Here is an 11,666-nt window from a genome sequence, read left to right as displayed (position 1 = left end):
GCGGGGCGCGCAGCCGCCGTGCCGCCGCCGCCGTTCGCCCGCGCCGCTCCGCGCTCCCGCTCGCCCCTCGCTCGGCCGCCGCCGCCGCGGCCCCTCCCGCCGCCACCATGTACGACGCGGACGAAGGTGAGGGGTTTTCCTTTTCTCCTGGCCTTTTCCTCCTGCCCGTCCCGGCCGAGGGTGGCGCTGGGCGCGCCGGGGCCCGCGGGAGCCGGGAGATGGGATGCGGTGGCCTCTCCCGGGATACCGGAGGGAACCTGAGCCGGGCGAGCGGGGACACGGCGGTGGTGGGAGCCTAACTCACAGGTTGTGCTTCCCCACAGATATGCAGTATGATGAGGACGATGATGAAATCACGCCCGACCTGTGGCAGGAAGCCTGCTGGATTGTTATTAGGTGCACTCGCTGTCCTTATCCCTTCTGGCGTGCTCCAGGCTGGCAGGTGACATCCAGCTTGCTCCCGGGAACGCTGGCTGCAGCGCCCTGGAGCGGCTGGCTTGGTTACGATAAACCCTGTGCTGCGGCACGGGCTTTCAGTAGAAACAAAGGGCTGTGGGCAGGGATTCAGAAGCTCTGCTGACCCCCAGCACACACTTTTTTCAGTGAAGAAAGAGGTGGTTTTGGCTGCATGTTAAGTACATGGTTTTGCCCGCTAATCTCACTGCTGATGCTGGCATTAGGAAATCAGTACTTGGTTGGTTTCACCATTTTGGTGGTGGTGGTTTTTTCTAGGAAAATAGGAGTGTCCAGGACCTGTGTGGCTGGAACACAGGGAACACAAGCTAAAAGTTCTGAATACTATTGCTTGGACTTAGGGACATGCTCCTAGTTTACTGCAGCTTGGAAAATTAGTTAAGCAAAGTAATTTACAGGTGTTATTGAAAACTTGAGCTGAAGCCACTTTCTGTGAGCTTTGTGATCACGTTTCTCTTCCAAATTAAGGGAAATTTGAGGCACTGACTGTGCATGCAGTCGTGGCTCAGCCAAGAGGTGGCAGCAAGTCTGTCACTCCAAAGTGTCTGTGTCTTCAGGCAAGGAGGGAATTGTTAAACATTTGTGAGGAGCATCTGTGTTTGAAACTCATGCCTTGAGTTAAGTGAATGTGTTTCATTCTGCACTATATTTCATGGCTTGTGGAGTTTAGTAATAACTATATCTTAAGTTTGTTGGTGTGTGAAGTACATTAATTAAATTAAGATTTCTTATTAACTTGCTCTTTTTTTTTCCCCTAGTTCCTATTTTGATGAAAAGGGTTTAGTCAGGCAACAGTTGGATTCCTTTGATGAGTTTATTCAGATGTCTGTGCAGAGAATTGTTGAAGATGCTCCACCAATTGATTTACAAGCTGAAGCCCAGCATGCCTCAGGAGAAGTGGAAGAGCCAGTAAGTGGAGAACCGTGGCAGAGATTATGTGTTTTTACATTTCAAAGTAATTTTTTATTTGTTTTATTCAATCCCTGTCCTGCTGTTTGAGTTGAGAAGTGACCAAGAACAAGTAGCTGCTGCAGCTCATCTTGTCAGTTCCTCTGCAAAACTGCATGGACAGAGATTCAGTAGAGCAGGTCAGGTAGCCAAGAGCAAGCTGTGTTTTGGTGAGATTTTGGTTTTTCAGCAGCTTTCCCATGGCAAGGTAGGCTTGTGGCTGAAAACTTCACTCTTAGTTTTGACTCAAGTTAGGTCCAGGTTTTCAAAGGGTGCTGTTGTTCATCTTCTTCCTTGGCACCACATTCCTAAGAGCACAGATTGTCTCAATTCTGCACCCTGTGATGGCTCCTCTACAATGAGTGTGCACCTTCTGCAGTGGCTCTGGTGCTTTCACCTGTGTCCCTTGTGTAGTTTTGATCCCTGTTCCATAAGTGCAGATGGTGATGAGCCATTGCCTTGCTGTCAGTCACTTACTTACCTTGATGTTTCCCTCTAGGGATTTAAAGGAACTTCAGGACATTTGAATTTGTTATGCAGCTTTCCTGTTCCTTTGCATTTTTTGCAGGCAAAGAACTATCCTGCAGAGAATAACTGAGATGTCATTTGCTTTCTTTGCTAGGCAAATAGTTCATAAACATTTAGCTCACTAATTCTTAATATTTCCTCTATTATTCTGTGTATATTGTGGCAAAATTCTCTACTTGTGCAGTTCTGCAGCTGATGTTTGTGCTGTGTCTGGTCATGGTTCAGATCACAAGCATGGTTTTGCTGGGCTTCTTTTTGCCCAAAAGCTATCATTTTACTTTCTCAAATCACAGAGGTTAGTGTCTTATTCTCATTTATTAAATGCAAGTTTTTAGGAAGAGGTTTAGAGATGAATAAAAAGAAAACTTGCTTTTTCCTTCAGAGGCACTTGTAGGCAATCTCTCACCACATTTGAAGATGCTGGAGTAATTTAAGGAAACTGTGTGTATTGGGAAAAACTTGATTTTTTTTTGTTTTTGTCTCCCTCCTCTTCTCAGTCTCAAGTTTTGAAGGCAGTTTAGAGCACATGAGAGGGTTTAGCAGCCCTGCTCAGAGATAAGAATGGTGGTAAACGTATTCTGCTTAAGATAGCTTTCATGAGAACTTGGGAAACAGTGGCTGTTGCTGCAAATCCAGGAAAAGGTGTTTCTTCACACAAGGATGGAGATTTTTTTGACCTTCAAAACATTTGCCAACAGACCACCTCCTGTTGTAGGAAGCTTTTGTGCATTTTAAAAATCAGATAGTTTTCAAAAAACTCAAGTCTTACTTTGTTTACTTGTCCTATAGAATCTTCCTAGGAGCTGGTGTTACCCAGCTTGCTGTGTGTTCATTTATTGGTAGTGGCTGTTCTTCTGCAGTAGCAGTTCTGGTTGCTAATAGGAGAGATGTTTCTTCCATTACAAGTAAATATATTCTTGTTTTCCAGCCCCGGTATCTGTTGAAGTTTGAACAAATCTATCTCTCCAAACCTACACACTGGGAAAGAGATGGAGCACCCTCGCCTATGATGCCAAATGAAGCCAGACTGAGAAATCTCACGTAAGAGCCAGCTCTGGTGGATAAACACAAGGAAGAACTGCCTCTGCCTTATTAATATTTTGCTATATAGTAGGACCTTGAAAATGTAGTAATTGCTGCTTTGTTTAAACTTCCATGTCTAGTTGTTAAATGCAGATGGAGATTGGTGATTTGGTAATCATGCTTAATACACCAGTGAGTGCTTGAATAACTGCCTTCATTACTCAGGGTTGTACAGAAAGGTAGTAACTGACAGGTAACACAGTGGTGTTTTTATTCTGTAGGTATTCTGCCCCCTTGTATGTGGATATAACTAAAACAGTTATTAAAGAAGGGGAGGACCAGTTGCAGACCCAGCATCAGAAAACCTTTATAGGAAAAATTCCTATCATGTTGCGTTCCACGTACTGTTTGCTGAATGGCTTAACTGACCGTGATCTTTGTGAGCTGAACGAGTGCCCACTTGATCCTGGTGGCTACTTCATCATTAATGGATCAGAAAAGGTAAGGGATACACCTTGCACAGCCATCTTTACAGACGCTGGAAGTTCTGTCACTTGTTCCCATATGTTTTGCCAGGAGCACAAATGCTCTTATCCAGTGTACCAGAGATACTGTGGGAGCTCCTGATCTTGCAGAAAGATGGGCTTTTAGTCATCTGTTAGGGCTTTCTCAAGCGACCTTTTCTTCTTTGAGATACATTTCCCATCTTCAGTTCTTCCCTTCTTTGGTTTTGTGAACCGCTTTGCCTTTTGTGAGTAAGTGCTCTAGATATTTTTATTTCCTTTTCCAATATTGCAGAGCAATGTGCATTCTGAAATGAGGCAATTCCTCACTCAGAGTGTCCTCCAGCTTGTTTGCAGCTGTATTTTTGCTGATGATTTTGCTGTATTTTTGATGCATTTTGTTTTAAGAAGAGGTTCTTGCCTCCATTGCTGTGGAAGCAGCTTCAGAAAACAATATCCACACCCTGTTAGTGCCTCACCAGTGAAACTGACTGTATTTTCTGATAACCCAGGTAAACACAGCAAAATAATTAGAATTTTATATTTCTTTTTGGGGAAAAGAATTCTGGCTTTGCTTGTTGAGCTGGCATTTAAATTTGCCTGTGTAGTGCATTGGCCTTGGAAAAACAGATAGTGAAATGCTTTATCAGTGTGCAAAATGTCTCAGCACAGCCAGCATGTGTGGTAAGTAATAAAAGACAACAGAGTTTCCTGAGTCTCTTGTTTGGACTATTTCATCTTAAATAGCTTTTATTTTGTTTAAATCTATATTTTCAAAATACAGTTGACTTCACGCTGTGCAGCGCTCTTGAAGTTGAGGCACCTGAAGGAATAGTAGAAACAGTGTGAGTGTTGCTTTCAGTATTCTCTTTTGTCAGTTATTTACTGGTGCTCTTGTTTCTCACACAGGTTCTGATTGCTCAGGAGAAGATGGCTACAAACACAGTGTATGTGTTTGCAAAGAAAGATTCGAAATATGCCTACACAGGAGAGTGTAGGTCTTGTCTGGAAAATTCCTCTCGACCAACAAGTACTATATGGGTCAGCATGCTGGCCAGAGGTGGACAGGTATGGCTAGGCAGTAATAACCCCAGGGATTGATTTAGGAGTTTTGTTACTGTCCTGTCTCTTTGTGTCATTTGCTTTTGGGATTTTGAGAAGAAATTTCTTCTGATGCTAAACTGGAAAGAAGATAAAAGCAAATGAAAATTTGTTTGTCATATGTTATGCTTGTCTCTATGATAAATAATTTGAGGATTGAAATGAAGACTCAGTTTGTGGCAGGTTTTAGGGCAAGGCTAAAAATAATTTTTTTAATTGCTATACATGAATTTTTAGAAAATTCAGACAAGCCGTGTCTTGTTTTTTCATGAAGAATAAATAGAAGAGACCCTCTCTTTGCTGGTGGCCAAGCTAGTGTTGAGATGTATTTTGCAGACCACATATGAATTCATATTTAACATCTAATTGTGCCATCTGTGAGGTCAAATAAGTGCTACTTGTAACTTATAAAGCAAAAGGTGACAGTACTCATTAGTATTGCACTGATGTTTTGAAATTTTCCAAGAGCAACTTTACAGTTCTCACTCCTGATTCTCACTCCTGGTGTCTGAGGCACTCCTGATTTCCTATGCATCCCACAGCATTTCCTTCTGGAGACGGGGAGCAGCTACTTGAATAATCACTTGCACAGTGGGTTAGAAAAGCTGAGTTTAAGCCTGACAGAAGGAACACTGAAGGTGGATGGGATTGCTCTTGGCACTGAGGGAGAGAACTTATGCATATGGGTGAACAAGTAGTATTTATATTCCTTTGTATCAGCAAAAATCTTACAACTTTTCACAGGCTTCTAAAGCTTGAAATGTTTTTAAAATTAAAACTCATTGCTGGAGTGAGGTTGCTGAGTAGCTCCTTAGCTGGCCTGCTGAGAAGCCATGTTTTCCTGTGGTGCTTGAATAAATATGCTTGTGTTGTATCATCCAAATCCAGAGAGAGACTTTTACTTAAAGGCAGGATGATTTTAGAGACTTTTCTTGAAAGGCAGGATGATTTAAACCTAAGCCCTGCTCTCCCTCATTTTTGCAGGGTGCAAAGAAGAGTGCCATCGGTCAGCGCATTGTAGCAACTTTGCCATATATCAAACAAGAGGTGCCCATCATCATTGTCTTCCGTGCACTCGGATTTGTGTCTGACAGGGACATTCTAGAGCACATCATATATGATTTTGAAGACCCAGAAATGATGGAAATGGTAGTATATATTAATTTCCTGTTCTCGTGTTTGGTGGTGTGTTGGTGCAGGTAGTCATCGCTTGAAGGGTTGTTCATTTTCCTGTTGTAATTTAATTATTATTTTTGTGGGTTCTGCATTATAAATGTTGAAAGTTCTCTGCCTGAATCTATTCTAATGAGTACATTAAGGGGACAGGGCACAGTGGAAATTTTTAAGAGTTAATATGTATTTGGAGAGTTAGGGTCTTCTCCTGCTGTTGTTGCTTTAACTGTAAAGTCTTGATTATACCTGAAACAGCAGAATGAACTTGAATGAGAACTATTTTCTGAAGTTTAAACTATTTTTTTTCTTCTTCCTGAATGCTTCATTGCTGTTTTCTAGTGCCAGAAAGACCTGGATCAATAATTAGGAGATCCTGAAAAGGGTCATTAACAAACTACTGTGTAGTTTCCTTCAGCCCCAACAGGCACTGGTTGCTACAAGATTTTTGCTGTATTTTTCTGCCTTAGGTCAAGCCTTCTCTGGATGAAGCATTTGTCATTCAGGAGCAAAATGTTGCCCTCAACTTCATTGGCTCAAGAGGTGCCAAGCCAGGTGTCACCAAAGAAAAGAGAATCAAGTATGCCAAAGAAGTCTTGCAGAAAGAAATGCTCCCGCATGTTGGTGTCAGTGACTTCTGTGAAACCAAAAAGGCTTATTTTCTAGGGTATGTCAGAACTCTGTCTCACAGCTGCAAATGGATATTTTTTACTCATGTATATGATTGGAAGAATGCCTTGAATGGAAGTTTGTTTTAACCTCAGTCTTCAGGATACTCTCTGATAAAACTTGGAGCACTGGTATATTTTCCAGGCTGAGAAAATGCAAACTTTGATAAACTAGGAAAAAATAAAGGAACTAAATGAGACTCAAACACATTTTGGATCTTATGTTAAATATGATGATAGTGCTAAATGACTTTTTGATATCCAGTTGCATGGATAACACCTAGAAATTGATAACTAAGATTTAGATAAGTACTGATAAGCTGACTGTAATGTAAGCCACTCTTTAAAACCAGTAGCACATTGTCTTGATGACTGCTTACTGATATGCAGATGGACTGTAGCATCAGGAAACTTGTGATTTTATACCTGATTGCATGTGCTTCAACAGAGCCTGTGTTACAGTACAGGACAGATATTTAGCAGAAGAGGCATGACCATCATGATGTAAATATTTTCTTCTCCCTGTGCTTAGCCTGAACTTTCTGTGGTCATCCACCTCTAAGGATGTGCTGAAGAGGTTTATTTTAGGGCAGTGCTATCCTAAAGATCTAGCATGGACAGCTTTTAGGAAGGAGTTTACTGACTGATCTTTGAAAACATGTAATCTTTGTTGTGAATGTCTGCTGTCAGTTTAAAACAAACTGTCTTACTTGCTTAGGTATATGGTCCATAGACTGTTGCTGGCAGCACTGGGAAGAAGAGAGCTGGATGACAGAGATCATTATGGCAACAAAAGACTGGATCTTGCTGGGCCACTCCTGGCTTTCCTGTTCAGAGGGTAATTATCACATACACATTTTATTTCATGGTAGAGACATTGCCAACTCTGTGCTTCTAAGTCAGACTAATTCTGTTGTGTCAGAGAGTCAGTCTTGGGCAACACAGTTTCTGTGCAATATGACTTTTTCAGGAGTAGTTGAGTTTCCTATAACAGTAAGTGGCCAGCATTGTCTTGCTTTGAAGCATATTTTATGCCTATTTACAAACAGTTGCATTTGCTTTATTCCCCTCTGCCCCCTCACCCTGGTTACAATTTGCTTCTTTTCAGGATGCCAGTGACATTTCTTTTAAATAGCCCTGAGTAGGCTGAACTGCACATGCACTGTTTAATCGGATTTCTCGGTGTCTTTCTTCTACAGAATGTTCAAGAATTTGCTGAAGGAAGTGAGAATATATGCACAAAAGTTCATTGATAGAGGGAAAGATTTCAACTTGGAGTTGGCAATTAAAACAAGAATTATTTCAGACGGTTTGAAATATTCATTGGCAACTGGAAACTGGGGTGACCAGAAGAAAGCTCATCAGGCCAGAGCAGGAGTATCTCAGGTACAATAAGAGCTTTGTCAGGTTTACAGTTCTTATGGTAAAACTGTTCTCATGGAAGAGTTTAACATTGCTTAACAGCCATGCATGTTGCATGTTAAACAGAAATATTCTTAAAATGAAGTTTGCTTAGGTGACACTGATCAAACAGATCCAAACAGTTGGATCTTCATTAGTGTGTGTGGTTTAGGGGTTCTTTTGTCATGGTTTGTTTGCTTTGGCTGTTGCATTCGCTGCTAAACTGTTGGTGCAACTCTTGTAAAGATTTTTTTTCCTTTGATCATACACTTTTGTGTAAATTTGTAGTCCCAGGGAGTCATCCAGGAGGATGGATTTCTTTCCTTTAGTTACTTCCAGTGCTTCACAGGCAGTTAAAAAAACTTGAGTGACACCTTATAATATAAAAGTTCTGTATTCCATGGCAAATTATGAGGAGCACTGACTTTATTAGCCAAGGGTCTTGGTGTGATAAAAACATGTTCTGGGAACTTCTGCCACTACAACACTAGTTAGGAGCTTGAGATTCTAGGGGAAGTGTGAGGTTAGTGGAGGTGAGCTAAAAAGTGTAGCTAACAAAAATCAAAGCTGTTTTAGTTCTTTTTAAGCACATCATCTCTAGAGGGTGTTGATCCTTTGTGCTAGTGTGCCATGATGCCTGTCAGCAGCACACTTAAGAAGCTTTGACTGACTGAACTCCTTCCTGTGTGCAGGTGTTGAACCGCCTGACTTTTGCATCCACACTTTCCCACCTGAGACGCCTGAATTCTCCGATTGGGAGAGATGGAAAACTGGCCAAGCCCCGGCAGCTGCACAACACCCTGTGGGGAATGGTTTGCCCTGCTGAGACCCCTGAGGTAATGAAAGCAGGATTTGTGTACTGACTGCCTTTCCCTCACGGTCATTTTGTAGCCGTGGCACTTGTGATGATCCCTTGCACTTTTTTAATAATGCTGACACAAATATTTAGCTTTATAGCTAACTCGGTGGTTGGAAGCATGTTTTGTGTCCAGTTCCTTGAGGAATTAAATTGAAATTCATGAATCTTCTTGATTTGAAAATGCAACTTTGTGTTTCTGCTAGGGTCATGCAGTAGGACTTGTGAAGAACTTAGCCCTGATGGCTTACATTTCTGTGGGGTCGCAGCCATCCCCAATTCTGGAGTTCTTGGAAGAGTGGAGTATGGAAAACCTAGAAGAAATATCTCCAGCAGCAATAGCTGAGTACGTGCAAATAAAACTCTTCAAACAGACTTAAGCTTTATCCTGCACAACTTTTCAAGGGTTTGAGGGTTATTTGGTAAGGTGGGATATGTTTAGTTATTATTTGTTTGTGTTTCCCCTTTCTAGTGCTACCAAGATATTTGTTAATGGCTGCTGGGTAGGAATACACAAAGATCCGGAGCAGCTGATGAATACCCTAAGGAAGCTTCGTCGTCAGATGGACATCATTGTGTCAGAGGTATAAATCTTTACATCTAGAGTCGGGGTGTCCTTTTAGGCAAGAGAGGATAATGCCTTGATACTACTTTGCAAGTTTCAAGTAGCATTATTTGCAAGTCTCTTTCTGAATATACTTCTGTTGGGTTTGGTTTGTGGGTGCTTTGGGGAGGTTTTTGTATTTGGTGCATTTGAATTTTATTTTTTTATTATTATATGCTTGATTGTGTATGATTTGTTGCTTGGTTGTGGGGTTGGTTTTTTTATGGGGGTTGTTTGTTTTTAAAGATGATCCAGTTGAAAGACAAAACAGTTGAAAATAATATTCTGAAACGCTCCTGTTTATAGGAGTGTTACTCTTTGTTCTGTGCTTCTGATAGTGCCTGGAAAGACTTTGCTTTAGGGAATTTGGTTATCCTGTTTTGTGTTCTGTAGTTCTGGTTCCAAGCTGAGACTTTATACTCATGAGGTGCTGCTGTCTTGCCCAGGTCTCCATGATTAGAGATATTCGTGAGCGAGAAATCCGCATCTACACTGATGCAGGCAGAATTTGTCGGCCCCTTTTAATTGTGGAGAAACAGAAGTTGCTGCTGAAGAAAAGGCACATTGACCAACTGAAGGAACGAGAGTATAACAATTACAGGTGAGGGACATTCCTGAAATTCAACTGAAGGTGTCATTTTCCATCTTGGAAGGTGCTGCATTCAGGTTGGAGAGAGGAATGTTTAAAACTTTGTGCATCACAAAGATGCTTTCTCAGCCTGGTAGTTTAATCAGTTTTTTTAATCACACTTAGGCAGTGGTAGTAGTAATAAGCCAGAGAAGTCCTTGTTTCTGTCACTGCTGAAGAGACCCATTTTAGGTGTTAATTGAGTTATTGGTTGTTCAGCTGGCAGGATCTCGTGGCCAGTGGTGTAGTAGAGTACATTGACACCCTGGAAGAAGAGACTGTGATGCTGGCAATGACTCCAGATGACTTGCAAGAGAAGGGTGTGGCATATTGTTCAACATACACACACTGTGAGATTCACCCATCCATGATCCTGGGAGTGTGTGCATCTATTATCCCTTTCCCTGATCACAACCAGGTCAGTGCACCTCTGCTGACATCCTCCTTTTAAAGCTGATAGAAAACCCACAGGTGTGTGTATAAGGAGCTTTATGTCCATAATTAATGGTCTTCCCTTTGTCTGTCTAGTCTCCCAGGAACACATACCAGTCTGCTATGGGTAAACAGGCCATGGGAGTCTACATCACCAACTTCCATGTCCGTATGGATACGCTGGCACATGTGCTGTATTATCCCCAGAAGCCCCTGGTAACAACACGCTCCATGGAGTACTTGAGGTTCAGAGAGTTGCCAGCAGGTGCGTTGTCAGTTCATTTCATGGAACAAAGACACTACTCTTCTGTTTTGTTTTAAACATGGGGTTTTAATCACGGTGTGTGTAGAATACCTGAACATTTAGCAAATGTGTGCAATTTAAGAAATAAGTGTTAGGTTGTAGCTGGACACCTAGACTGCAGAAAATCTGTTGGTAGTGTTGCAACTGAAACTACTTTACCAAAAAAAAAAAAATACAAACAGCTAAAATCTAACTGAAAAAATGCATTTTCTATATTGATGTTTGATAGCTTTTTCACAAGGGGTCGCTCTTGATTCTCTTTTCTACTCAGTTTGCTGATGCTGCATGTTTTTGTGTGTGGGATGTAGAGATTTTATCTGAGAAAGGGCAGACAGCTTGACTGTAGAGAGTACAGCCTATTTTGAGTTAAAATAGTGTCTGTCTGGGCATGTGTGCATTCTTCTAAAATATTTTCTCTGCGTATTGTAGGTATCAACTCGATTGTAGCCATTGCATCATACACAGGCTATAACCAGGAAGACTCTGTCATTATGAACCGTTCTGCTGTTGACAGAGGCTTTTTCAGGTAAGACTGTAAATTTTTTAACTGCTTGGAATTAAAAGAAAAAGCTATATTGAGTTGTCCAGAGGCTCAAAAAAAGTTCATTTTATGCTGGAAGATGCCATTCTCCGAATCTTTCCACTTGAGAAGCATTTTATTTTTTTTTAATGGGGATTGAGGGAGCAACACAATGAAAATAGTGAATGTGTATCTTAGCAAAACACCATGAAACCTGTCTGCCCACTTCATCTTCTTGGTCTCCTATTTTGATCTTTATTCTGTTTAGGGTCCTTCATATCACAGTTTAATGAAAAACATTTGGACTCTTCCCTGGTGTGTTTTCATATAAGTCTTGCCAGTTACCAGAACAATGTTCCAGCATTTTAGCATAGTCTTGTCTTTTTAGTGAGACAGTTGCTACCAGTTAGGATTGGAATGTTCCTCTCCTTAGAAGGAACTGCTGCTGGCACAGTTGGTGGCTGATGTGACTTCATGCATTATAGTATCTGAAAGCACTTTGGTGT

At 41.5% G+C, this 11,666-nt stretch overlaps 1 protein-coding gene across 1 annotated transcript in view; it reads left to right on the top strand.

Annotated features, from left to right (window-relative positions):
* The first annotated feature begins 12 nt into the window (after nucleotides 1–12).
* POLR2B (RNA polymerase II subunit B) overlaps nucleotides 13–11,666 on the top strand; it is a 16,731-nt gene continuing 5,077 nt past the window's right edge. The window contains exons 1-17 of the mRNA XM_041412221.1: nucleotides 13–126; nucleotides 324–396; nucleotides 1,233–1,383; nucleotides 2,879–2,991; nucleotides 3,255–3,474; nucleotides 4,386–4,544; nucleotides 5,562–5,726; nucleotides 6,218–6,414; nucleotides 7,134–7,253; nucleotides 7,615–7,801; nucleotides 8,509–8,652; nucleotides 8,879–9,018; nucleotides 9,145–9,256; nucleotides 9,723–9,877; nucleotides 10,124–10,322; nucleotides 10,433–10,601; nucleotides 11,070–11,166. Of these exons, the coding sequence (XP_041268155.1) occupies nucleotides 108–126; nucleotides 324–396; nucleotides 1,233–1,383; nucleotides 2,879–2,991; nucleotides 3,255–3,474; nucleotides 4,386–4,544; nucleotides 5,562–5,726; nucleotides 6,218–6,414; nucleotides 7,134–7,253; nucleotides 7,615–7,801; nucleotides 8,509–8,652; nucleotides 8,879–9,018; nucleotides 9,145–9,256; nucleotides 9,723–9,877; nucleotides 10,124–10,322; nucleotides 10,433–10,601; nucleotides 11,070–11,166 (2,420 nt within the window). The 5' untranslated portion in view covers nucleotides 13–107. The remainder of the gene's footprint in view (nucleotides 127–323; nucleotides 397–1,232; nucleotides 1,384–2,878; nucleotides 2,992–3,254; nucleotides 3,475–4,385; nucleotides 4,545–5,561; nucleotides 5,727–6,217; nucleotides 6,415–7,133; nucleotides 7,254–7,614; nucleotides 7,802–8,508; nucleotides 8,653–8,878; nucleotides 9,019–9,144; nucleotides 9,257–9,722; nucleotides 9,878–10,123; nucleotides 10,323–10,432; nucleotides 10,602–11,069; nucleotides 11,167–11,666) is intronic.

This window comes from Onychostruthus taczanowskii, unplaced genomic scaffold (genome assembly GCF_017590055.1).
Source record: "Onychostruthus taczanowskii isolate IOZ18803 unplaced genomic scaffold, ASM1759005v1 scaffold38, whole genome shotgun sequence".
Lineage (NCBI taxonomy): Eukaryota > Metazoa > Chordata > Aves > Passeriformes > Passeridae > Onychostruthus > Onychostruthus taczanowskii.
The sequence above is the reverse complement of the archived record's forward strand: the minus strand, read 5'-3'. Positions and strand labels throughout refer to the sequence as shown.